The sequence below is a fragment of the Petaurus breviceps genome, unplaced genomic scaffold (genome assembly GCF_028583685.1).
Source record: "Petaurus breviceps papuanus isolate PSGF00001 unplaced genomic scaffold, PetGlider_PUasm1.0 90865, whole genome shotgun sequence".
Classification (NCBI taxonomy): domain Eukaryota; kingdom Metazoa; phylum Chordata; class Mammalia; order Diprotodontia; family Petauridae; genus Petaurus; species Petaurus breviceps.
Genome location: NW_027187367.1, coordinates 5,951,286 through 5,975,766, shown reverse-complemented (window position 1 = coordinate 5,975,766; position 24,481 = coordinate 5,951,286). Strand labels below are relative to the sequence as shown.

Here is a 24,481-nt window from a genome sequence, read left to right as displayed (position 1 = left end):
AACTACTCAGGACCTGAAAATGATTGTTTGTATTCCATCTCTCCCCTCCTTTTTGGTTTGTGATTCATGTATATAAGCTGTGCTTTTACTCTAACTTAGAGAGTATTCCTCATTCTGAAATTGGTCAATTAAACTCCTGCTTTATTACTAGCACTACTGTCTCTAGATCTTTGTGTGGCTCCAAGTATTCCCAGGTTAGTTCAGGAAAATTCTGTTAACACCCACATTGATCAATTCTAGTATTGACTGTTCTTTTCTAATATTTTGACATCCATTGCTTTGATGTTAATTTCTTTTCATATGGTAATTGATAGATTAAATTTCATCTTTGAAAATTATTACATATTTTGACCACATATCTATTTGAGCATAGTGCTTATTTTTACATATTTGTTGTAAGACTAAGACAATTCTCTATATATCTTGCATATATGATGTAATTTGTAAGAGAATTTTCTATAGATCTTAAATATGAAACTTCCATCAGACATGTGACAATTAAATTTTCCCCCATTCATTAGCTTCTATTTCTTATTGTGGCCAAATTTCTTTTGTCCATGCAAAATCTTACAAATTTCACATAATCAAAATTGTCTCTTTTATCTTTTAAGATCATCTCTGTTCCTCTTTTTGGTTATGAATTCTCCTTTCTAAACAGAGTTGTTTAAAGTAATTTCCTATTTTTCTTTTTTTGTTTTTGTTCTAATTGACTCCACTTGGAGCTTATAGTGGTGCATAGTGCAAGAAACTAATTTAAATGTTTTTTGCCAAACTGCTTCCTAATTTTCCCCAAAGTTCTTATTTACCCAAATGTTACATTATTATAGAAATTATTACTATTATTTTACCCAAACATGAGATTTTTATAGGGATTCCTGACTATGAAGCTCCCTCAATTTACACAGGTCAGCAGTTGTTCTGTAAAGATTTAGAAAGTTTCCTAGGTAACTAAAAGATTAATTGATTTGCCCAGGGAATCATAACTAGCATGCATTAGAGGTGAGATCTGAATGAAGGTTATACTGATGCCAACAATGGCTTTCTATTCACTACCTCCCACTGTCTCTTTAAATCTCATTGCTATGTCTCAGTATATGACATTCATATATTCTACAATATGAGGTTGATAATACCAGCTGTATAATTTTGGACAAGTTGGCATTCCACCCCCCCCCTTTTTTGCCCCTGTTTCACTGCAGAATCATCAATAGTCAATAAATATTTGCTAAGTGTCTACTATGAGCCAGTCACTGTGCTAAGCCCTGATGACTGGAATATTAAATTAATCTCTAAAGTCTCTTCCACAGCTAATGTTTGATGGTTATCTCAGAAATAAAGCATTTTGAAGACACACTTAGATTCATTCTAGTTCATATTTATCTTGTCTCTTCCCAAGCACTTTTAGACTTGAACCCTATCAGAACTGTATATATGATATACAGACACACACACACACACACACACCCATTGCTAGTTTTACGTTATTTGTTTTCCTACACTTCAAAGGACCTAGTTAGAGAGTTTTTCTAAGACTGGGGGCTCTGTTTGTATGAAAACAGGGCTCAGGTGTAGAGGCAGGAGGGAAAAGGAAGTACTTGGTTCCTCACTGGAGAGGTATCACCTTCGTCATCTCCCTGACTACTAACAGATTCATAGACTGTTAAACAGGAATGAATCTTAGCGATCTTATTGACCTTAGAGATAATATAAGTCATCTCTTTTTTTTAGTCAACTCTTTCATATGATAAATGAAGAAACTGAGTCCCAGAGAAAGGAAGTAGCTTGCCCAAAATCATACAGAAAAAAATATGGAAGAATATTGATTAGAGCTACACTCGTTTGAATCTCAATCCAGGTTTTTTTTTCCTGTATACCACATTGTCTTCACCTTTTTCTAAATCATCTGAGCTCTTTCCAATGACTACACCAGACTCTGAATACAAGAAGTTTATTATAAAACAGAGATGGAGTAATATGTGAAGATGCTTCATTCATCATAGAACTGGGGTAGCTCCTTCCCCAGGATGATTTCCTGTTTGGTACCAGCAGCTGTGATGGTGACCAAATAGATGACCCCTCCACTGGAGCCATCCCTGCCCATGGCCAGAGAAATAGCTATTGAGAGATTTGAAGAGGAAGGGAAAGAGGCAGGTTTATCCTGGTTCAATACTCTCTTGTCTATCTCAGAGACGGGGAAGCAGATAGCAAAGCCCAGGGTATCCATCCCTTTGAGAGGATTATCGCCCTTTTTTTGTTGCTCCCTCCCCAAGGACCACTGTTCTCATCTTCCCCCTTTCTGTCTGCAAAGGGATAGTTACCATTAGTAGTGAACTGTTGGCACTCCTCAAGGGACATTCCTGGTTTATAGGTGGCATCCACATAGCCATAAATGTAGGTACTCCCAGAGCCCCCTATAGAAAAAGGCTGTCGAATGAGCATCCCTTCTAAGGTCCCATACACCTGAGATAAGGTAATCCAAAAGTAAGATTATGATGATGATGATGACTAACATTTATATAGCACTTACTATGTGCCAAGCACTGTGCTAAGCACTTTACAATTATTATCTTATTTGATCTTCACAATGACCTTGGGAAGTAGCTGGTATTATACCCATTTAACAAATGGGGAAACTGAGGCAAAATAGGCTAAGTAACTTGCTCAGGTCACAAAAATAATAAAAGTTTGAGACCAGATATGAACTCAGGTTTTCTTGACTATAGTTCTCCTCTTTTAGAGCCCCATAGGAGAGAGCCTCAGTCCCCAACCTAGACTTTAAATTTCCTACTTCAGGTCTTACACTGAAACCATATGTTAACCTACAGCAACAGTAGCTCTGGCTCTCATTGACAGGATGATTTGTGACCCCTCTAGCTAATTACAAGTGCATTGATCCTTTTGGGAGGGTCTCACCTGGCCTCCTTGGTATGGATCCCAGCCAGCCACCATCAGATGGGCAGAAAGCTCTTCTCGGTATTTATAAGTGATATTTCTCACCATGTTTGCAGCAGATAGAACAAGGGGTGGTTCTTCTAGCTCCATCCTAGGGAGATTGATAGCCATTGTTCCTTCCCTCTCCTGCACCTCTCTCAAATCTTCATAAACCAAATTTAAAAACTGATACCTATAATACTACAAACTCCAATTTCATTGTACTTGTGATTTTTCACTATCACCAACTTTGTTATTTGCTTCCCCCTCTCCACCCTAACACAAGCTACAAATTCCTTTGATGGGGGATGGAGTCCGTCTCTAAAAAGATCCTCCCCAGTGTGTTGCTCACTCACCCACTCACCCACCAATCTCCTTACTCTGTGTGTGTTAAGCAGCAATGAGGTAGGGGAATATAATGAAGGAAATATTTAGTTGGAGTAGTTTGTGTGGGAGTATATGAAGAGGAGAATAAAAAAATCCCAAGACTATTCCTGACTCATACCCATGAAGCTCCAGCTGGTAGGTGGCCATGTCAGCTATGGCCTGGGCATCGGCAGCTGAACCAGACAGTGCACAATAGATTCTTTGGTGCAAAGGTGCCAGTTTATTAAATACTCGGTTCACTACAGCTGCTCTGAATAGTGGAGGAAAGAGATAAGGGAGAGGGTATTAAGGAAGAGACATGAGGAGTAAAGACTTGATCCTTATTTGCTCATGCTTTCCAGTTATACTTCTCAATTATACTGGAATTCTCATTCTTAGCAAAGATATCCGCCACCCCAATATCTCTATTTCACCGAAATATACCCTAATCTAGAGTCCTCATCTCTTTAAATTTCCTTCCATAGTCTGCTTCCAACTTCTTATACCAGTCCCTGCTTAGTTATTCATGTGGACCCTCATCTGTTCCATAATTAACTTCACAAAGCTTCTTATGTCTGGTCTAGGCTACATGCCTAGAAGAGAAGAGCCCCCTAATTCCTGATCCTCCCCTGATACTTACCCTGCAGAAACTCGGGAATCAGAACCCACCACGACACCACCATCAAACTCCACTGCCATTATAGTTGTCTAGAGAAACAGACTCTTAGAATGTTAAAGCTGAAAGAGACCTTTCCACTCTCCTCCTCAATTTATAGGTTGCAGAAAACAGACACTCCAAAGTTGTTACAAATTTGGCTAGTGGCAAAGCTGGAAGTGGAACCAAGGGATCTGACTGACCTCCAATATACTATTCTTCGCATTATGCCTCACTCCTTTATATGGCAGGGAGAAGGTATCTCAACCCAGCTAAGGGTCAGATCCTATCCCCCAACCAGGATCTTGGTGCCTAAGTCTTAGATTCCCCCAAATTATATCCTTCCCTATCATAGGGAACAGAATATTGGGAAAATCCCAGGGACCATTTGTAACCTTTTTGGTGAGGGAAGTTTGTGAGATGTGGGACTGAGGGAAGATTGTACTCACCTTTTTAAGCCTGGTTGTTCCCATGTTGAAGTGACCTCCAGTGTAAAATGTTGGAATGTGTGTGTGTGTGTGTGTGTGTGTGTGTTTTGTATCTAGGTATGGTATAATACTAGCTAAAGAGGTGAACTTGAATTTGTTATATGGGAATTGTTGTTTGGTTTCCCAGAAGAAGTTTAGATCATTCTCATAGTAAGCTCTCCGGATTGTGAAGTGAGGGTGAGATATTTGGGAACATGGCTTAGGACACTTTTTTTTTTTAATTGAAGAGATATAGTTAAGCAGATTTTGATAAGGAGGAAAACAGATATCTGTGGTATTCAGAAGAGAAATCTTGAGTTCCAAAAAAGCTGGAATCTATGGTCTGAACCTAGTTAGAAAATTATACAGTTAGACCCGACTGGTTTGTAAATATCCATTATTATTATCCTTGTTGCCTGAAGTAAAAATCACTATTTCTGCATTCCAAAATACTGTCCTAATGACTTATTGTAACTTACTCAAACCAGACCACTCAGTATTCACAAGTTGGTTATAATTTACCTTCCTAAACTTATCTCATACTATTGTCCCTTATGTACTTTATTCTTTAGTCACACATTTACCATTTGTCCACCATGATTCATAAGACCTGACCCAATATCAGGCCTATTACTAAATAGCTGTGTGATCTTGGGCTAATCATTTCAACTCTTTGATCCTCAGCCTTTCCAAGTATAATTAAAGAATTCTCCTTACCTCAATGCTTTTATTCATGTCTTTCCCTATATCTAATACCTTCTCTCTCCTTCCATTTAAATCCTGCCCAGTTTTCTTGATCCAACTCAATGAATCAAATTTCCTCAAATTTTTTTTTTTTTAACTATCACCTCATTCCCTCCTCTGAACTGCAGCTTCTATGTAGATGTTGTAGGGTGTAATTTCCATTAGACTGCAAACTCCACAAAGGCAGTGACCATGTTGGACTTTCTTCATTACTTCACCCAGTGCATTAGGGTCTACACAGGTGCTGATTACATGTATGTTGAATTAAATCGATCATTCAGAGGCATGAGGTGGCCCTACATTCCTTGGTCATTGGTGCGATACAGAGCTGTGCAGTGGGTACTTCTTGAGTCCTGGCAGTGAGTGCAGGTCAGTTTTTTGCTTGCTGCCACTCTACTTCCTCCTCCACATCTTCCTTAGGCAATACGCATATGGGCTAAATCCCCAGAGTAGGCTTGTGTGGCATGATTAGCATGGTCACACCTGAACCAAAGATGAAGACTCCCCCACTTGCCCCTATAGCTATTCCCTCTCCCTATGAGTACTTCCGGAAGCAGTCTAGGTGATGAATTGATAGTTCTTAAAAAAAAAAAAATTTCCATCATTCCTTCCTATCATTCTTTCCCTCACCAAGCTCCCATAGTCCAAGTGACCATGGGGCTCCTTCCTGGAGTCTACCTTCTTTTCCTCTCTTCCCCCAAGTCTCCTAACGCACCCTTGTCAAGCCTCCCCAGAGAAGTGAAAGCGAAAGGGCTTGTAAGTCGCTTCTCCCCCGGCCTCTGCATCGGAGTCTGGACGACCCTCTTGGGCCTCCTCCCACAGCCTTTAGAGTTCATCCGCACTGCACATCCCTAGACTACTTTTCCAAAGTGAGACATTTCCTCTAATCCTGGGCTGCCTGAGGAAGGGTGGTGAAAGTTTGCTTCCACGTGTATTCACCCGCTTGGTCAGTGACTCTGGGCTCGCAAAGCCATACCCCGTCTTCATCCCTCTTTGCTGTCCCTCGAGCCTCTTACCCCAGTATGGACTTCTCCGACTCCGGGAAGGTCCCCCAAAAAGGAATTCCCCCGCATCCTGCCAGCGCAGTGCATTGCTCCTCTCCGCCCCGGGCACTGCTTTCTAACCAGGGATTTCGCTCCAACTCAGCCCCTCCTTGCTCCGCTTCTCTCCACCGGGCGCCTCCTTAGTATTGGGTTAAGGTCCAGTTCAGCTCCTACCTTGTTTAGGGCTGATCTGCTTGGTGACTGATGACGCTACAGTCGGTAAGAGGACCCGTTGGAGGGAGTGGCTCTTCTGAGAGGAGAACAGAGCAACCTGGGGGCTGAGGTTATGCTTGGAGAAGTGTGATTAGGGGAGGTGCAAGGCGACTTCCCTTCCCGGTTTAATTCAAGTCTCAGACCCAAGAATCTCTTAGGTGTCGCAGTCTTGGCGGGACGGATCCAAGAAACCGCCGCAGTTCGCTGCCTGAGGTTATCCAAAGCTCTGGCAGTAGCCCGCCCCTTCCTCTATTCCTAGCTCTGTCCAGCCTGCTTGGGATACAGACACCAGGACTCCCTGGACCCAGATCATTAGCCAAAGAGCGGAGAGACGCAGAGGAACCTAGCTCAGAACCCCGGACAGCGCCCCCTGTAGGGCTGGCACTGGATCTCCTGGGTCGCTCTTATGCCCCCCTACCCCTTCTGGGGGCTCTGGGCACTGCTGCTTTTGTTGCTCATTGACCGGGCTCTGTTCAGTCCGGCGCTGCCTCAGCTGCTGCTCTTGCTCCTGCCCACTGTGCCTCCCCTGCGTGTCTGGGTGGTCGTTTTGGACCGTTGGGGGACATTGTGACTGGGGGTTCGTTGGAGCACTAACCAGTAAGGGGTTGGTGCTAAAAGCTGGAGGATGCGCTGGGGCTCCTGGTGGCAGCACGGCGGCAGGCGCTGCCCGAGGTCGCTTCCTTCAGGGCTCTGGGAGGCAGGAAAGCTAGGAGGGGTGGAGGCAGGACTGGGCCGCTCCACCAGGGAGCCGGCTCGATGCTTTTGCTCTCAGCTGTGCCGTGGCACTGCAGGCGCTCATCCAGTGGCAGGAACTTGGAAATCTTTGGGTGCCGGGGTGTCCCACGAGCTCGGCGTCCATCCTGCTCCAGCTAGGCTTCCTGGGCCCAGAAACACGTCGCTTCCCACTAGTGATGTTCTTCCTTCTGTTGTCCTACCTATGTGAGGAGAGGGAGGATGTAAGGGACTGGGCAAATTTGGGAGAATTGAAGATTATGGGCGGTGAAGGGGGGGGACACGAGAGAGGTAAAGAGGCAGAACTTCATGCCCAGAACGTCTGACTCCAAATCTAGTGGTCTTGCCTTTACACCACAAATACCTAGGAGGCAGGAGACTTGCGTCCTGGTGCTGTGTGTAAGCTGCATGACTTTGGGAAATTCATATTACCTCTCTGGGCCTCTGTCTCAAATGTGGGGTTTAACTGTGGAATCTCATAGGGGCCTAACATAGGAGGTCTAACATCCTATGATTTGTGGAAATAGTGAGAGGATTGGGGTGTAACTGTGTAATAAAGGTGACTCTTCAGATAAGGGGATTATCTTTCTATCTCTGTACCAGGGAAGATGGGGATGTTGTCCAGCTGGAAGTTCCCAACCTTGATACACTAAACCTCCAATAAGCATCTATTTGTTGACTAATTGTCACTCTCTCCTTCCCTGATGCTTCCTTATCACCTCCAGGAGAGATGGCTATCACATTCTTTACTGGTCACTTCACAGACTAGATTCTGCAGGATGAAACTGCTGCTATTTTTACCTGAAACATCGCTTTCATGGCCATACTCATGCTAGCCAGTTCTGAGAACTGGGCTTGGAAACTGAGAGAATGGGGAATGAAGGAACTGAGGAAATTGGAAGCTAGGGCTGCACTTGGGGCAGGTTGATACAGCAGAAGACTCACTCACCCCCAATATTAAGCCTCCTAATAATCTTCCTTTCTTCCTGTTATTTCTTTCCAGTGCTTTGTTAGAGTTCTTGGGTGATGGAATTTGTAATTACACAACAGTGAAGACCCATAGCAATCTTCAGGGACTAGTGTCTGTGCCATCCCAGGAGACTGACTTTTTCAACAGAACCAAACAGGTGAGTCCTTGTACCCTCCCACAAGACATTCTTATACTCCTTTCCATCTATTTCCTTACATAAGAAAACAACATTTGTTAAATACCAGCTTAATTCAGAGAGCTGTGCTGGGTGCTAGGGGAGATAGGCAATTTAGGTAAAACCCAGTTCATACCCTTTTGGAACTTATTTCCTAATAGTGTGAAGACAGATCACTCACTACAGCAATTTGAATGTGAGATCTGTGTAAGTTGAAGCAGCTTTAAAATGAGGAGGTTTGATGGAGCAGAGCCAAGATGGTGGAATAAGAGCAGGGACTTGCTTGAGCTCTCTCCCAAACCACTCAAAACTCCTGTAAAAATGACTCTAAACAAATTCTAGAACTATAGAAACCACACAATGACAGAGTGAAACACATCTCCAGTCCAACAACCAGGAAGGCTGACGAGAAGAGTATATCACACTGGGATAGGAGCAGAGCACAGTACAGTGTGGACCCCACTAGCACAGACCTCAGGGGTCTGAACCTACTTGGAGCAGGCCTCAGGGGTCTGAATCACTGCAGCAGTTGTGGTTTCCAGGCTTCTGAACCCACAAATGCCAAAGAGAGAATAGAAGGTCAATGGGAAAAATCTGCGGGACCTGGGTGAAAGAGGAGCTAAGTCTGTCTAGGATCTGGCCCCAGGCCTGGGGCAGCCAAGGTGGCAGTGGCAGTGGTGACAGCAGCAGCAGCAGGAGCAGTAAGAGCAGCAGTGGCTACTTCCAGAACTTTGGGTCCACAGGAAGTTGGGGATCAAGCAACTGACACAAAACTTCTGAAGCCTGGCACAGTACACCATCCCCAACCCCACCCCTACTGGAAGCAGAGTCCTACTCTGAAGAAGAGCTAGAGAGTCAAGTGTTTGACTGGGAAGATGAGCAAATGGTGTATAAAAAGTCAGACTATAGAATCTTTGATAACAAAGAAGATCTAAATATACAACCAGAAGAAGACAACAAAGTCAAAGCTCCTGCATCAAAAGCCTCCAGGAAAAATATGAATTGGTCACAGGTCATGGAAGAGCTCAAAAAGGATTTTGAAAATAAGAGAAGTAGAGGAAAAGTTGGGAAGAGAAATGAGAATGATGCAAGAAAATTATGAAAAAATAGTCAACAGTTTGCTAAAGGAGACCCCCGAAATACTGAAGAAAATAACACCTTGAAAACAGACTAATCCAAATGGCAAAAGAGGTCCAAAAAATTAATGAGGAGAAGAATGACTTAAAAAGCAGAACTGACCAAATGGAAAAGGTGGTTAAAAAGCTCACTGAAGGAAATGATCCCTTCAAAATTAGAATGGAACAAATACCTCTGGGTCTGAGAATAAAGGCAGTATAGGATTAATATTTTTATATAGATGTGATGTATTGTAGTGTGTCCTTTTTGATCTTTGGCTGAAAAAAAAACCTAGGAAATTTGCTTACTAATATTCTTGCTGTGCCTCCATATAGTCCCAATAACTTGCCACATTTAGAATTTGAACCCTTGGTCCTCTGACTCCATGACTACACAAAAGCCATCACTAGATTCCTGAGAACTTTGCAGCTAGCTGTGATCCTGCTCCAGCACCCAACCTCACACGCACCTCTCCAATTTTCCTGGGGCCCCACAAGCCCTTCCTGGGCTTAGACAGTGGTTGAATTAATGAACCCCTATCCTCATTCCAAAAATTTCCCAGACATCTTCCTATCTGCCTCAGCCTCTCTTCATGTTTTCATTTCCCCTCCCAACTGCTCTAGACCCTTGACTCTTGTCAGACCCTCAACTTTCTCTCCTCTTCTTTAGATGCTGTCACTTCTCAGGTGCCAAAGGACACAGCCATGTGAATGACTCCCTGAGAGGCAAAGCCAGCTCTTGTGGTACTTGTTTTGAGGACTGATCTGGGGGTCCCCAGCCCTCACCTTGGTTACACTGATTGCTTTGCCTGTGCTCTTCTTCATGCCCAAGGAGCTGGGCAAGTGGCACCAAGTAAGTCCAGGGAACCTCTCTTCTCAAGAATCTCTCCCCAACTTTGGCTCTACTTCAATGTGTCCCAGTCTGTTCTTTACACTTAACTTTGACAAGCTTAGTTCCTCTGGCCTTCTTCTGCCCCCTGTACTGAAAAAGACTATAGGATATATTGTCTTTGTCCTGTAACCCTGATGGTTCTCTTGCCTTAACTCTGGCCCCTTTTTTACTGTAGCCTCTGTCTCTAGGGCTGTGGTATTTTTCTTCACCATGTCCCATTATTATTCCAATTTTTCCATAGACTTTTCTAGGATACTCTTACCCTCTATTCTTCTCTGTTCTCTGAATACCCAAAATCTGAAATCCCTACATTCCTCTAGTTTGCTTCTGCTTCTTTCTTTCTGCTTTCACTCTTCCTTTGTATGTACTGGTGTCTGTATGTCCTTACATCAGAGGATAATAACAACAGCAACAATGATAATAATATTTTCTAACATTTACAAAGTGATTTAGTGCTTAAAGAGCATTAGCTCTTTCCTCACACCCATCCATGAATTAGCTAGTGCAAGTTATTTCTAATTTCCAGATAAGGAAAGTGAAGACCAGAGAACACAAATGACTTGTCAGATCTCATGGCTAACTAGATGGTAGCAGAGCTTACACAGGAATTCACACTTCCTAACTCCCAAAGCAGGTCTCTTGGCACAGTCTTCTTGCACTGCCTCTTCTCCAGCAGGGCCCTGGGGAAATGTTAAACTACCCCCTGACATTGTCCCCTTCTGTGGACTGGGGACATAGAGAATAGTCAGACTCACAGGACAACCTTCCCAGTTCTTTTTTTTTAATTTCACTTTATTTATTTACTTTTAGTTTTCAACATTAATTTCCACAAGATTTTGACTTACAAATTTTCTCTCCATCTTTCTCCTACCCCCACCCCAAGATAGCAGGCATATTGAATAACCTTTCCCCCAATCTGTTCTCTCTTATGTCCTCTCCCATCCCCCCTTACTTTCTTATAGGGCGAGATGGATTTCTATACCCTAGTACCTGTATATATTATTTACACACACATATACACAAAATCACATATATATTTATATATATATATACACCCTCCTATACATATACATATATATTCCCTTCAACTATCTTCATACTGAGAAAAGTCTCATGAGTTACAATGATCATTTTTCCATGTAGGAATATAAATAGTTCAACTTTAATAAGTTCCTTATGATTTCTTTTTCCTGTTTACCTTATCGAGCTTCTCTTGCTTCTTGTTTGAAAGTCAAATTTTCTGTTCGGTTCTGTTTTGTTCATCAAGAATGCTTGAAAATTCTCTATTTTATTGAAGAACCATATTTTCCCATGAAACATTATACTCAGTTTTGCTGGGTAGTTGATTTCTTGGTTTTAATCCTAGCTCCTTTGACCTCCAGAATATCATATTCCAAGCCCTTTGATCCCTTAATGTAGATGCTGCTAGATCTTGTGTTATCCTGATTGTGTTTCCACAATACTCATATTGTTTCTTCCTGACTGCTTATAATATTTTCTTCTTGATCTGGAAACTCTGGAATTTGGCCATAATATTTCTAGGAGTTTTCTTTTTGGATTTTTTTTCAAGAGGTGATTGGTGAATCCTTTCAATTTCTATTTTGCCCTCTGGTTTTAGAATATCAGGATAATTTTCCTTGAGAATTTCTTGAAGGATGATTTCTAGCCTCTTTTTTGATCATGGCTTTCAGGTAGTCCAATAACTTTAAAACAATCTCTCCTGGATCTATTTTTTCAGGTCAGAGGTTTTTCCAATAAGATATTTCACATTGCCTTCTCTTTTTTCATTTGTTTGTATCTGTTTAATAGTATCTTGATTTCTCATAAAGTCATTAGCTTCCATTTGCTCCAATATAGTTTTGAAGGAATTATTCTCTTCAGTGAGGTTTTGAAATTCCTTTTCCATCTGGTCAATTTTGCTTTTTAAGGCATTCTTCTCCTATCCAGGCCTCTGGTTTTCAAGTTAAATATATCTTCATTTTTCAGATGTTTCTTTTATGTGGCAAGTGGTTAGATTTTTTTCGTTATCTATTCTGTAACTCTTTTTTAAAAAAAAAATCAAATTGCTTAATCTATTTTCTGTCAGCTTTGTTTGGCTTGTATTTGTCTCCATTTCTCTCTTTGCCATAGATGTTTATCCCTTCCCTCACAGGAATACTGTAATTTATTTTGCTGCTTCTTGTATATTTAGATACTAATATGTTTCCAGAGACTCTCCTCTAATGCCCCTTCCTTGGATGTTTTTGGTCTTTACCTAAATTCTTCTTTTTCCTGTACTTTTGAACCTAATCTTTCTCTACCTACTCTCTTAAATAAAACTCTGTGGTCTTGCCCTTTTCCACGTTTTTCCTTGTGTGTTTTTTGCTTCCTTTCTAGTTTCTGCTGAATTTATTCTCCATTTCATGGATTCCATTTAATACCTTTAGGTGCAGTACAGGGGCTAGTCTGAGATGTAAATGCTAGTCTGAGAGTAAAATATGATCTCAGAAACTTGCTAGCTATAAGTACACTGGGTGAGTCATTTAAACTGTTGGCTCAGTTTCCTCAGTTGTAAAATGGAGATGATGATAACTGTTTCCCAGGATTGTTGTTTGTAAGGAGCTTATTTGTTAGTTATTTGTAAGGTGCTTACTTTGCACTAGCCAGGCATGTATGAGCTTACTGGCTATTTCTTTTCTTCCTTGCTGTTTCTGTATTCTTAGAATCCTACATAAATTAGCATCAATGTTGAGTTCCCTACTCTATCTCCTTTTTAAGGTTATTGTATTTGTCTTTTTATTTTTGCTATGTCCCACTCTTTAGTTAACAGAAATGCCTCTATAGTTGATCATTGATGGACCCAATGGGAAGTTCCTTTGCACCCAAATATTGACTGAGCATGCTACACTAAGGTTTAGGAAGGACAGGTTAGCAAGCTATTGCTTTAGCACGCTTCCCCTAATGCAGATGGATCAGGTTAAGAAATGTTACTAATTGGGGTGGCGCAGTGAGTAAAAGTGCCAGTCCCGGAGTCAGGAGGACCTGAGTTCGGTGCCGGCTTCAGACACTTAACACCCACACAAAAACACTTAGCCGTGTAACCTTGGGCAGGTTACTTAACCCCAATTGCTCTCCAAAAGGCAAAAAAAAGTTACTTATCAGTGTCCTTGGGGATAGGGGGAGAAGAAGTCCATATTTGCTGATTTACTGCTCCTGCCATGTATCCCCCACTAAGTCCCCATGATTCCCCCCCAGCAACAACCAAGTATAAAAGCAGATTCTTGGGAGATCTGGGCTTTATATCTGAATACAAATGCTGCACTACATCCAAACCACTGTCATCACTGTGTGCCTGTGGGTCTACGGAGTGAGGATATCACCACCCCTATTGACATGCCTGAGTAATTTATAGCCTTTAAGTGCTTATGTCCCTTCTTGATATCTCCTCCCCTACAACTCCCTCACAGGGGCTCAGTCTATCCTCTCCCTGATTCCTGGCCACTGCTATTATCCTACCTCTGCTCGTTTCCACACCACCTTGGATTCATGCTGCACTTGTGAGTTCACATGTGTCATTCTCTTGGGGCAAAGTGCTAGCCACTTATTGGGTCTGAATTTTCTCCAAACTATATATTGATTTTGAGCAGGATGTCATACAATATTTAGTATATCGGAAAATATTTTAATAAATCATAACATTTAAAAGTCATGACATAATTTTCTTTCTGCCCTATGCCTTTAATAAAATTTTAGTTCACTACTCTGAAAGATGGTGGGATGAGGGGATAGAACAAAAATGTGTTCAGTTATCTGGTTATGGGGTGGGGGAACAGTTGTGGCAAGGCAACTGTTTGAAGAGATACTCATGCATTTCTTCAAGAATTTTACATCATTTTTTGGTTACTAGAGAACAGCTTATCTCTTAGTGCTATCTATCTTAAAGACTTCTCTTTGGGACTGTTCCAGTTTGAGGCTTCTTGGCCAAGTCTCACCTCCTCCTAGTCTCCGAGTTGCCCTGCTCTCTTTCCCTGGGGTGCTTCCATTACATCCAGGTGTTTCTCTCTACTCCAGCTGTTCATCAGCTCTGGCTAGCTTGAGGGCCACCTGATTCCCTGTACAACATCCACCATCCAAACCATAGGGATCCTATATTTTCTGCTTATTCAGTATCTCTTTGAGACAACCACATTATTCACTGGGAATAGCTGTGGTTCTAAAGCTGTGTCACCCTTCCTTGGAGTCTACAACTCCAAGTCTGCTCTGGGAGCCTCTTCTTTCAGGGTCCTCTGTGCCTCAGCTATATTTCTTAGCTGGGGGTACTAGGGTCTGGGCCAAAAATTGTCTTTTATTCCCCTATTTCCTGACTTTGCTCTGATCAGTAAGTCTCTATCTGGCAGAGTGAAAGAGACCTCCAGCTCTCGATAGAAGCCATTTTCTTCCCCCTGTGTCATTTTTTAAAATCTTTTTTCTGTTTTCTCCCAAGAGAGTGTAATGCTAAGGGAATCTGAAGATCTTCCCTGCCCATTAATAGGCACATCTAGAGCCCTGGCCCAGAGCTAATCAGGCTCTGGGATACGGGGAGTTTCCACTTAAGTGCTGAGGCTTGTGGATTCTCAGACTTCTAGGCACTCAGCCAATCGGATGACGAGTCTTTGTTATATATTCTAGGAGATTGGTGTTTTGCTTTGGTTTGCTCATGAGAAGGATCTTTTGATTTCCTGGTAAAGACTCTGAGTAGCCATATGTTAAGAGCCCCCTGACTGCTTATATGTCTGTGGTCTCTCAATCCAGTGATGTATGTAAAGTGTATAGCAATATTGCTATATTCAGGTGGCTGGAGGCCTGTCTATTGATTTTTGTCCTAATTTCTCTGCTTGTATTTTCTCTGCCTATATTTTCTCCATGTTCAGGGTGCTGACCTTTCCCCTGAAATAGTAAATGCAATTAAAGTAGATTGTAGATCTCTTTAAAACTGCTTTCCTTTAAAAAAAATTAATTTAAGAAAAGCAGATCAAAGAACCTGTGTTAGTAGGCCATCCTGGGTGTGCCAGAGTGCTTGCTGTTACAGGGAGGAAGGGGGAAGTTACTGCCTGTCATGTTACATAAGATAACCATAAATATTTCTGATGTCTGTCATTACTACCATGAAAAAAACAGAAATTAACCTATACCTTATTGACAATTATATTGTACTTACAAATATACTTCCCATAGTCACATGATACTGGTATGTTGTAAATATGACAGATCTCAGAAACAGTGTATCTCTTATAAAATCAAGAGCAAAGAAGGATATAGAGTTAAAGGAAAGCATAAATTCCCTCCAAATTATTACGTATACATAGGCCTTTGCTTTCACATTCTTATCCTGTACTTATGTATGACCCAGCCTCTGTAAGTGCCTCCACTGTTCCCCAAGGGTTTTCTGTGCTGGAATTATGAGAAGGAAGGGGAAAGCTTTGAGTTCCACTCTTCTCCTCTATACCCAGGCTTCCTTGGAACTGGCATAATTTGAATTCCTTGACCCTGCAGTATGTAGAAGAACTCAAAATCTTCATTGTGGGGAGCCAAGCCCACCCAGGGACCCCTGCCTTTCTGTGGCAGAGTCTGAGATAGTGGTAGAGAGGAGCCCTGCCAGCCAGAAGCAGAGCTGAGAAGGAAAAGTTAGGTGAAAAGATAGATAAAAAGATTACTTACCCAGAGGTTGAAAATCATAAATGAGATGGGATTCCAGTATGGTGGAAAACTGAGTCAACTTTATTCAGCTGAGTCCAGTATATATTAATGTAAAATTGCATAGTCATCATAAGCCACTGTCTTTGGGATTACAGCATTGTCCTAGTTCCCATTTGCCATATACATGATGGCCCTGTACTCTATCCTTGTTATTAGGGTATGTGTATGGGTCAGGATGTTCCAAACCTCCCTAAACCTCCCTAGAACAGGATGGAGTTGTCCCAAGGCTTCTAGTTAATACTACATTGCTACATTATGCTAGTTTCCCTTGGGAACGCTGAAAGTGTCCTTGTTCCCAGGCCGGGAATGTACCACACTTTTCATGGGGATGTGAAGCCCATTCCTGTGAGCCTTCCTGGGGGATGGGAACCAGCCCTGGACTGGTTACCAGGGTCTTATGCTGAGAGGGCTTATTCAGCCATCAGGGTCAGAGCCCCACTGGCCGTGGTCCTGTAAGGGTTATGGGATTTAAAGATCTTCCATGCCCCATCGGACTTGCTGATGTAGCAGGAAGGGGCAGAGCAAGAGGAAGCAGAATCCAAGCTAGAGTTCCTGCAGTGGCTAGCAGTGGTGGCGACGGTGGTAGCAGCAGCAGAGGCAGCGGCAGCGGAAGCGTGAACCCCTTTTTGAGTCAGCCAGAATTTTTGCTAAGGACTCCTGCTGAGGACTGCCAGGGGCTGGAGCTGCTGGGAGCGCGCTTCCTGGACGCTGGGTGGTTGCTGTGAGTGGGGAGAGGAGGACCTTTGCCTGAGGTAGCCTGTTCTGTTTTAAAGGCTTGAGAATGTGGGTGCTTTCTACTTTATCTACCTGTGCCAATTTCATAACTACTCTGATGGCTTTGACTTTCTGGTTTTGGGACTCAGTCTTTTGGTATTTTAATAAATGTTCTAGCTTATTCTCCCATATAAAAAGCCTGATATATTTTATGATTGATAATTACATCAGCATATCTATAATTTCTGTAGGCATTGTGAATATTGCATTGCTGATATACCTGTTTTCACTAATAATTTACAAACTATTGGAATGAATTTTTTTTTTAAATATTTGTTAGAATTTACTTGTAAATCCAACTGGTCCTGGAGATTTTTTTCTTGGGGAGTTCATTGATGGTTTTATTCAATTTCTTTTTCTGAAATTGTGTCATTTAAGAATTTTCTTTCCTCCTCTATTAATCTGGGCAATTTAGGTTTTTGTAAATATTTATCCCTTTTACTTAGATCGTCAGATTTATTGGCATACAGTTGGGCAAGTAATGTGAATGCACTATCTTTTGACTCAGTGATCCTACAATTGGACTTACACCTAAAACAAATCAAGAAGAGAAATATTTTTCCAAAATATACCATGCCTGTGATTTTGTTTTTGTTTATTTTCTTATCTTGTTTGGTTATTTCCTGACTTTTAAAGTTGAGCTCTTCTGCACAGGGGGCACTATCCCAAGCTTCTTGGGAAGGGAGGCAGGGAGCTGATCACTGGCTTTGTGTGCTGGGGCCTCAGGCACTGTTAGCTGGATATTGTAGGGGAAGGGGGGGTGGTCTGTCAGCTTATCTGGTGCTGAACTGGGATCCTAATGGTGGTGACTAGAAATGTGCTGAGGCTAGGTGTGGTTTTTCTGTATTTCCCTTAGGGCTACACTAAAGCACATGGAGGTCTGGCTGCTGGAGGATGCCTGCCTTCCTTGAGCTGTGCCAGAGCATGAGCTGGGTCTCTGAGCTGGAGCCTGCCAGTTTCCCTGGTTATGCTAAGGCATGCGAGGGAGGGGAGGTCTTGTTGGTGTTTGCCTGATCCACCACCCTGGGCTCAGGATCTCATGCTGGTTTACTGAGATGGAGTTTGTTGCTGGATGGCTGGGACACTTCCTGTCCTGGGATGCAATCTCCTTTTACCTGAGTGAGATGGATCTTTCTTGACTATCCTCTAATTTTCTAGGCTAACAGATTGCTCCATTCTGTCTTTCCATTGGCTCCACTGTTCCAGGATTTTTTTCTGGGGCACTATTTTCTGGTTTTTCATAGGTCAATACAGGAAAGGGACAGAAATTAGAGCTTACTCTACCTTCTTAGCTCCTAGAAGTAGAGGATGAATCATTTTGATTGCATGAGACTGAAAAACTTCTGCACAAGCAGAATGTATAATGGAAGGGAAGCATTGTTTGGTTCTACTACTGTTATGTTCCTTCCTGTCCCCTCTCTTAGCTTCCAAGTCTAGTTCTATTTCTCAAAGGGCCTTGGAACCTTTTCACAGATCACACCCCATGTAGAAACACCTCTTTTCCCCACTCCTAAATGTCAGCTCTACCTCTTTGTTTTGATGACTGTTTAAAAAGGACCAAAGCAAAATAGCTGCTCAAGAGAAAAAGCCTGTTCTAAAAGCAAGATTTCTGGGCTGGTATTTAGGAAATCTAGGGTCTTGTTACCTTTTTACCACCTTCCTGTGTGACTAGCAAATTAGTTCATCTTCTCAGGCCTAAATTTTTCTTAAGTGTCATAAATGTATTGTAATACTTTCTAATTATGCTGCAATTATGGCTAAATATGTAGAGATTAATACTTTGTAATTATAATAGAGTATTCCATTAAATTAACATATTGTAATTTTTTCAACAATTCAGAAATTGAAGGGCATCTCTTCTACTTCAAGTTCTTGCTACTACAATAAAAGTTGCTACGAACTTTTTTGTACATATAAAATCTATTCCTCTTTCTTTGCATTCTTTAGGGTATAAGGGTAGGAGTGGTATTGCTGGTTCAAGGAGTATGCAATTCAATGATTTTTCTCCATCATGGTTCCAAATGGTTTTCCAGAGTGGCTGTATACCATTCAGCTACATCAGCAGAGTATTCAAGTGCATACTTTGCTGCAGCTCCCCCCAAATTTGTCACTTTCCTTTTCTGTCAACTTTGCCAGTTGCATGTATGAGCAATGGACCCACAGAATTGCATTATGTTAAATTCCTCTAATTAATAATATTTAGAAATATTTTTCATGTGACTATTGATAGCTTGAGTTTTTTCCTTAAAAATTACTCATTCATATCCTTTGGCTATTTATCAGTTGGGGATGGCTCTTAACTTTATAAATTTGAATTACTCCTTTAAATATCTTGGAAATAAGACCCATCAGAAAAAATCTGACATAATGATTGTCCCCAGTTACTTCCTTCTTTTTAATTTTTATCTGCATAGATTTTATATATGCAAAAATGCCTTAACTTTATGTGATGAAAATTGTTTAATGTTCTGTGATCTCTCTGAGCATTGTTTAGTCAGGAACCCTACCTCCCTCCACTGGTTAGGAAGGTAATTTTTTTTCTTGTTCCTTTCATTGTTTTTGATGTCACCCTTTATTTCTAAGCCATGGACTTAACTGGAGCTTATCCTATACAGTGAGATGTTGGTCTAGTCCTAGTTTCTACCAGACTACTTCCCAGTGATTGTTGAAAACTTAGTTCTCCCTCCAGTAGTTGGGGTTTTTGAATTTATCAAACACTCTGCTATATTTTTCCTTGCTTCCATATGTTGTGTACCTAATCTGTTCTTCTGATGGAACCAGTACAAAATCATTTTTGATGACTGCAACTTTGCAGTATAATTTGAGATCTCTTGCTACCAGGCTCACTTACTTTATGCTTTCTTCATTATTTCCCAAGAGCTTCCTGAGCTATTATTTCTCAAGCTGAATTTTTTTCTATATGGTTCAGATTCAATCTATGTCAGGAAATTGCACAGCTAATATGAGGGGACATATATTGCCAATACAGTACCCACAGCAGCTGCTGTGAATATGCATGCATATATCCAGGGTAAATTTGTAAAATACCGATAACTCTCTTCCTCAAAGGCAAAACCAAAATATTTATTCAGATAACTGAAAAGCGATTCCACCATGTTAGCAAAGAAGTTTATACATATCACCAATTCAGGGATCACCAACATCCCCAAGCCTTCCCTCTCTTAGGCCTCCCCACAAACAAGCTCCCCTAAGGCAAAATTCCTCCCTGTTATGCCTCACTTTCTCTTCCTGCTCCATTTTTCCACTCTACCCATTCCACCATGGGCTTCATGTGACTCAAGTTACATGTGACTCAGGCTCCATCACAGCAGTCAGTTGGGCATGAACTCAAAGCAGGTCACACAGGACTATTAATGGACTAGAAAGATCTTTCCATTCCATTAACATTACAGATTGACAATCAGTTTTTGCCCTTGATCAGACTACTTTGAGAGCACTGAGAGCCTGCAGGACCCTATCTCAAATTGCTCCCAAGAACCTGGAATTAAAAACAATACTTAATACCCTTAATACACTAAGAAAGTTCAGCAAGACCAGCTCAGACCTTCTCTCCAGAAGTGTGCAGAGCCTAGGACTAACATCAAGTTAATCCTCTCTTCTCACCATCATGTTCATCCTTAGAGAAATGATTTATTGGCTGGCATGCCCACACACAGGTATGCAGGACTCTGAAAAGAAGCAGGCAAACAACATAGTCTCTTGAAAGGGATATCTCTGTGGGTACCTCCTGTCTAAGGCCCCATCATCTCCCCAGATATAGTGGTTAATATACAGGAGCCCAGACTAGAGGCATTCAGAGCAAGGATTGCCCTGGATCCTAGAGACCCTGACCCAAAGCCAAACCCAATCCTATATAAAAGTTCCCCCACCTTCCTCCAAGGACTCAGTCCTCAAGTTGTCGTTGCACCAGGCGATAATAGAGGCCTCTCTGGGCCATGAGCTCGGTGTGGGTCCCCTGTTCCACCACCTTTCCTTGCTCCAGCACCAGGATGTGGTCAGCAGCCTTCACTGTCTGCAGGCGGTGTGCAATCACCAGCACTGCCCAACCCCTCTGCAGCATCTTCTGCTGAAGCTGAGGGAGGGAAGACTGGGAATTAGAGAAAGGAACACTAAAAGCTCCATACCCACCCCAGTACTGCTTACTGCACTTAAGATAATAAGGGAAATGAGGCAGGGAAGTGAATAGGGCAAGATTTGAAAGAAAAAAAGGGAGGGAACCATGGAGACCCACCCACCACTACTGCCAGTGTACAATATCTACTTGTGCTCTATCACATAGGATGCAGGAGTGGGGAGGTGGGGTGGTGAATATAGCACTGGCTCTGGAGTCAGGAGGACCTCAGTTCAAATCAGACCTCAGACGCTTAACACAGAAACTAGCTGTGTGACCTTGCGCAAGTCACTTAACCCCAATTTCCCTACCCTTCCCCCTGCCAAAAAAAGTCCCCTCCCCCCCAAAAAGGTAGGATGCAAAATAATGAGAAGAGATACACATACAATTTCCCTACTCTGTTCTTCATTTTCAGGGTCTATAATCATTCCAAATCCTGGAGAAACATGGCCTAGGCTTTCTTTCCCCCATTTCTCTTGCCCCAAACCATCCCTGTTAGCTCTGCCTATCTCTAACACCACTGCCATATGTGACTCAGGCCCTGACCCCATTTGCCTCAGAACAACCCTTCCCCAGGGCCTTGTCCTTACCTCCTGCTCACACTCCATGTCCAAGGCACTAGTGGCCTCATCCAGGATGAGCACACGGGGATTCCGCACCAAAGCCCGAGCAATGGCTACACACTGTTTCTGTCCTGCAGACAACTGGCTTCCCTTCTCCCCCACAGCTGAAGAGACAGAGAATATACCCTTCCTCAGAGATGGGGTTCCACGACCATTCCATGTAGAGGAAACAAAACACTCTTTTGACTCTAACCTTACCCTCCATGATTTCCCCTCAGATAAGATTAAAGCATCATAAGGATATATGCCTAATAGTGCCATCCAGGAAGAGGTGGCATCACATTTCACACAAATCACATGGTCTCCTACACAAAAAGCCTGGGTGAGTAGACCCAAAGCACTTTCATATAAATAAGACTCAGGGTAGAAGGAAAGATAGGGAACAAGGTCAGTTTTATACTTAGTATACCCACTGGCACCCTAATGACCCCATTAGGGAATGGTCAAGTTCTCTTTTATCTACAAACTCACTGTCACAGTCTTGAAGATTGGTGAAGGTACCTGTGTCCAGTCCATGCTCCATATTGGCAATGAATCCATCAGCATGGGCTGCCTGGGCAGCAGCCCTCAACTCATCATCCCCACAGTTCTCCAGCCCATAGGCAATGTTGTCCCTCACAGACCCTGAGAACAGCACAGGCTCCTGCCCAACGACAGACACCTATATGGGAAGGGAACACTGGGTGAGCTAAGCCAGGACACGGACTCAGGGTCTCTGCCCTACTCCATAGGTCTTAAGGAGAAGAAATCTCTCTCTTCCTTAGCTCTGTTCACTCTACTTCTCACAGTATTTTCTTCCTCAACTTCATCTCCCTCTCCTCCTTATCCCTGGTCACCTGTGAGTGCAGGTACTGGTGCTGGTACTGGGCCAAGGGTTTCCCATCCAATAGCAGCCGGCCCCCTGTGGGCTGATACAGATTCTGTAGCAATGCAGCCACTGAGCTCTTCCCAGCCCCATTGGGCCCTACCAGGGCTGTCACCTTCCCAGGGTGCAGGGTGAATGTCACTCCCTAGAGAGGAAGGGGAAAGGAGGCAATAATCAATGAAAGAAATGGCTGGAAACCTCCTCCCACACCTTGATGTAATCACCATCTTGTGACTCAGGAAAATCAGGATTAAAGACCAGGGTCACCCCCACCACCTCTTTCACAGAAAAGAACAGCTGAGGGCCACAAAATTGGATCCAGGGTTTCCTCCCAATCTCAGGCACCTTGAGGACAGGTTTGGTTGGCTGTGTGGGATAGGCAAAGGAGACATCTTGGAATTCCACAAGGCCTTGCAGGGAAGGAGGGGCCAGTGTTCCAGGAGGAGGCATCTGGGGCTCACGGTCCAGGTATCTGAAAACTTTCTCTGCAGCACCCACATTGCTCACCATGTTCCCACAGACACGCACAAGAGCCTAGAGAAACATGATGATGCAGAGTCATAACCTAGACCCACTGAGACCTAATTCTTCAATAGCAAAGCTACAGAGCCACCACTTTTTTCCCCACAAAGAATCAGGTATATGGAAAACCATTTTTTTCAAAACTTGGCATCCCACCCCCAGCAAAGCCTGAAACTGAAATAAAGACAGAACAAGAGTTCTGTCATATGACTTGCCTTCATATGATTCCCCATGTCTGCCTGATAGAGCAGGAATGAGAGGAGACCCCCTCTGGTGAGCTCCCCAGCCAAGATCTGCCTTAGCCCACAATTCAGCATCAGCACTTGCATCCCCAGCTGAAGGCCCTGAAAGAGAAGAGGAAAATGGGCTGAGGAGGGGATTGGTCACCTCACCAGTGGCCCCTCTCCAGCTCTTATCTCTATCTCTCTTACTGCAAGCAGAGGCCAGTGGGGAAAATACTGATTAGGAAAGAGGAGAGCAAGGGATTAGCAGTGAAAGAAGGAGGGTCACACACCAGAGATTACACACTGAGAGAGGGCAACATCACTTAGGGATGTACTTTCTATCCTTGAACCCCCACGGCCATGTCCCACTAAGCTGTTCAGCCTGGCTCACCCGACTGAAGAGCAGATACACTGCCCGCTCCCAGTCCTGGCGCCACTCCAGCTGACGCTTGTGCTCCAAGGCCTCCTCATAGCGCTGGGCCTCATCCTCCTCTGCTCCAAAACTTCTCACAGTTTTCAGGCTTCCCACTGCCTCCCGCACCACCTGTCCAGACTCTGCCACTGCATCCTGGATCTGTTGCAGCACTGCCTGGCGAAAAGATATCAGAGGAAAGGTGAGTGAGGAAAAGGAGATGCCCTCCATGTAGCCCAGCATCCTATCTCCCATATTGGAGCCACCTTCCCCACTTCAATCTTGGTTCTCTCCTTCCCCAACATTTATCCCTATTCTGTCTCCTCAGGCTCCTCTCACAGGCCGTCCCACCAGTACCAGTCTGTGCCTGTCCCCAAACCTGTGCTCCTACACACACCTGATGTCGGGCATTGTAGAACTTTGCAGCAGCCACTGAAAGGGGCACTCCAGGCAGGGTGAGGAGGGTGAGTCGAGGTGAGAGACTGAACATGAAGCCATACAGGCCAATGACCTTTACCAGGCTCCGAAGGAATACATTGGCATTAAAAGGGAGCCAGTTACTCATCAACTTGGTGTCCGAAGATAGGCGTGAGTTTAACTCCCCTGAGGAAGAAAGAATGAGGCTGGGGTGGCTAGGTGGTGCAGTGAATAGAGCCACTGGCCCTGGAGTCAGGAGGACCTGAGTTCAAATCTGACTAGTCACTTAACACTTACTAGCCATGTGACTTTGGACAAGTCACTTAACCCCAGTTGCCCTACCTTCCCCCCGAAAGAAAGGAAGGAAGGAAGGAAGGAAGGAAGAAAGAAAGAAAGAAAGGAAGGAAGGAAGGAAGGAAGGAAGGAAGGAAGGAAGGAAGGAAGGAGGAAAGAAAGAAAGAAAGAAAGAAAGAAAGAAAGAAAGAAAGAAAGAA

General features: G+C 43.1%; 2 protein-coding genes and 1 pseudogene across 2 annotated transcripts in view; 1 reads left to right on the top strand and 2 right to left on the bottom strand.

The window, feature by feature from the left end:
* Window positions 1-1,938: 1,938 nt before the first annotated feature.
* LOC138150037 (proteasome subunit beta type-9-like) lies at window positions 1,939-6,576 on the bottom strand. The gene is made up of 6 exons (XM_069073390.1): window positions 6,180-6,576; window positions 3,938-4,005; window positions 3,437-3,568; window positions 2,914-3,043; window positions 2,319-2,460; window positions 1,939-2,115 (listed from the first exon to the last, which is right to left on the bottom strand). Exons 1-6 carry the CDS (start codon window positions 6,252-6,254, stop codon window positions 1,988-1,990), a joined length of 675 nt encoding a protein of 224 aa, XP_068929491.1. The 5' UTR covers window positions 6,255-6,576; the 3' UTR covers window positions 1,939-1,987.
* The window catches only part of LOC138150214 (antigen peptide transporter 1-like), a 153,396-nt pseudogene continuing 135,325 nt past the window's right edge, over window positions 6,411-24,481 (top strand).
* Window positions 19,856-24,481, bottom strand: part of LOC138150032 (antigen peptide transporter 2-like) — a 16,845-nt gene continuing 12,219 nt past the window's right edge. Inside the window, exons 5-13 of the mRNA XM_069073387.1 lie at window positions 23,968-24,173; window positions 23,550-23,747; window positions 23,150-23,278; window positions 22,758-22,946; window positions 22,384-22,557; window positions 22,049-22,208; window positions 21,515-21,651; window positions 20,683-20,885; window positions 19,856-20,481 (exon numbers count right to left, since the gene is read on the bottom strand). Coding sequence (XP_068929488.1) covers window positions 20,697-20,885; window positions 21,515-21,651; window positions 22,049-22,208; window positions 22,384-22,557; window positions 22,758-22,946; window positions 23,150-23,278; window positions 23,550-23,747; window positions 23,968-24,173 — 1,382 coding nt within the window. The 3' untranslated portion in view covers window positions 19,856-20,481; window positions 20,683-20,696. The remainder of the gene's footprint in view (window positions 20,482-20,682; window positions 20,886-21,514; window positions 21,652-22,048; window positions 22,209-22,383; window positions 22,558-22,757; window positions 22,947-23,149; window positions 23,279-23,549; window positions 23,748-23,967; window positions 24,174-24,481) is intronic.

Excerpts from the sequence above, each read along its gene's own strand:
- LOC138150037 (XM_069073390.1), bottom strand. The coding sequence starts at position 6,254 with ATGCACTGCGCTGGCAGGATGCGGGGGAATTCCTTTTTGGGGGACCTT. Across the intron at positions 3,044-3,436 it reads TACCAGCTGGAGCTTCATGG|GATGGAGCTAGAAGAACCAC; the intron begins GTATGAGTCAGG and ends CAATCTCCCTAG. Across the intron at positions 2,116-2,318 it reads CCAACAGTTCACTACTAATG|CTATTTCTCTGGCCATGGGC; the intron begins GTAACTATCCCT and ends ATCTCTCAATAG.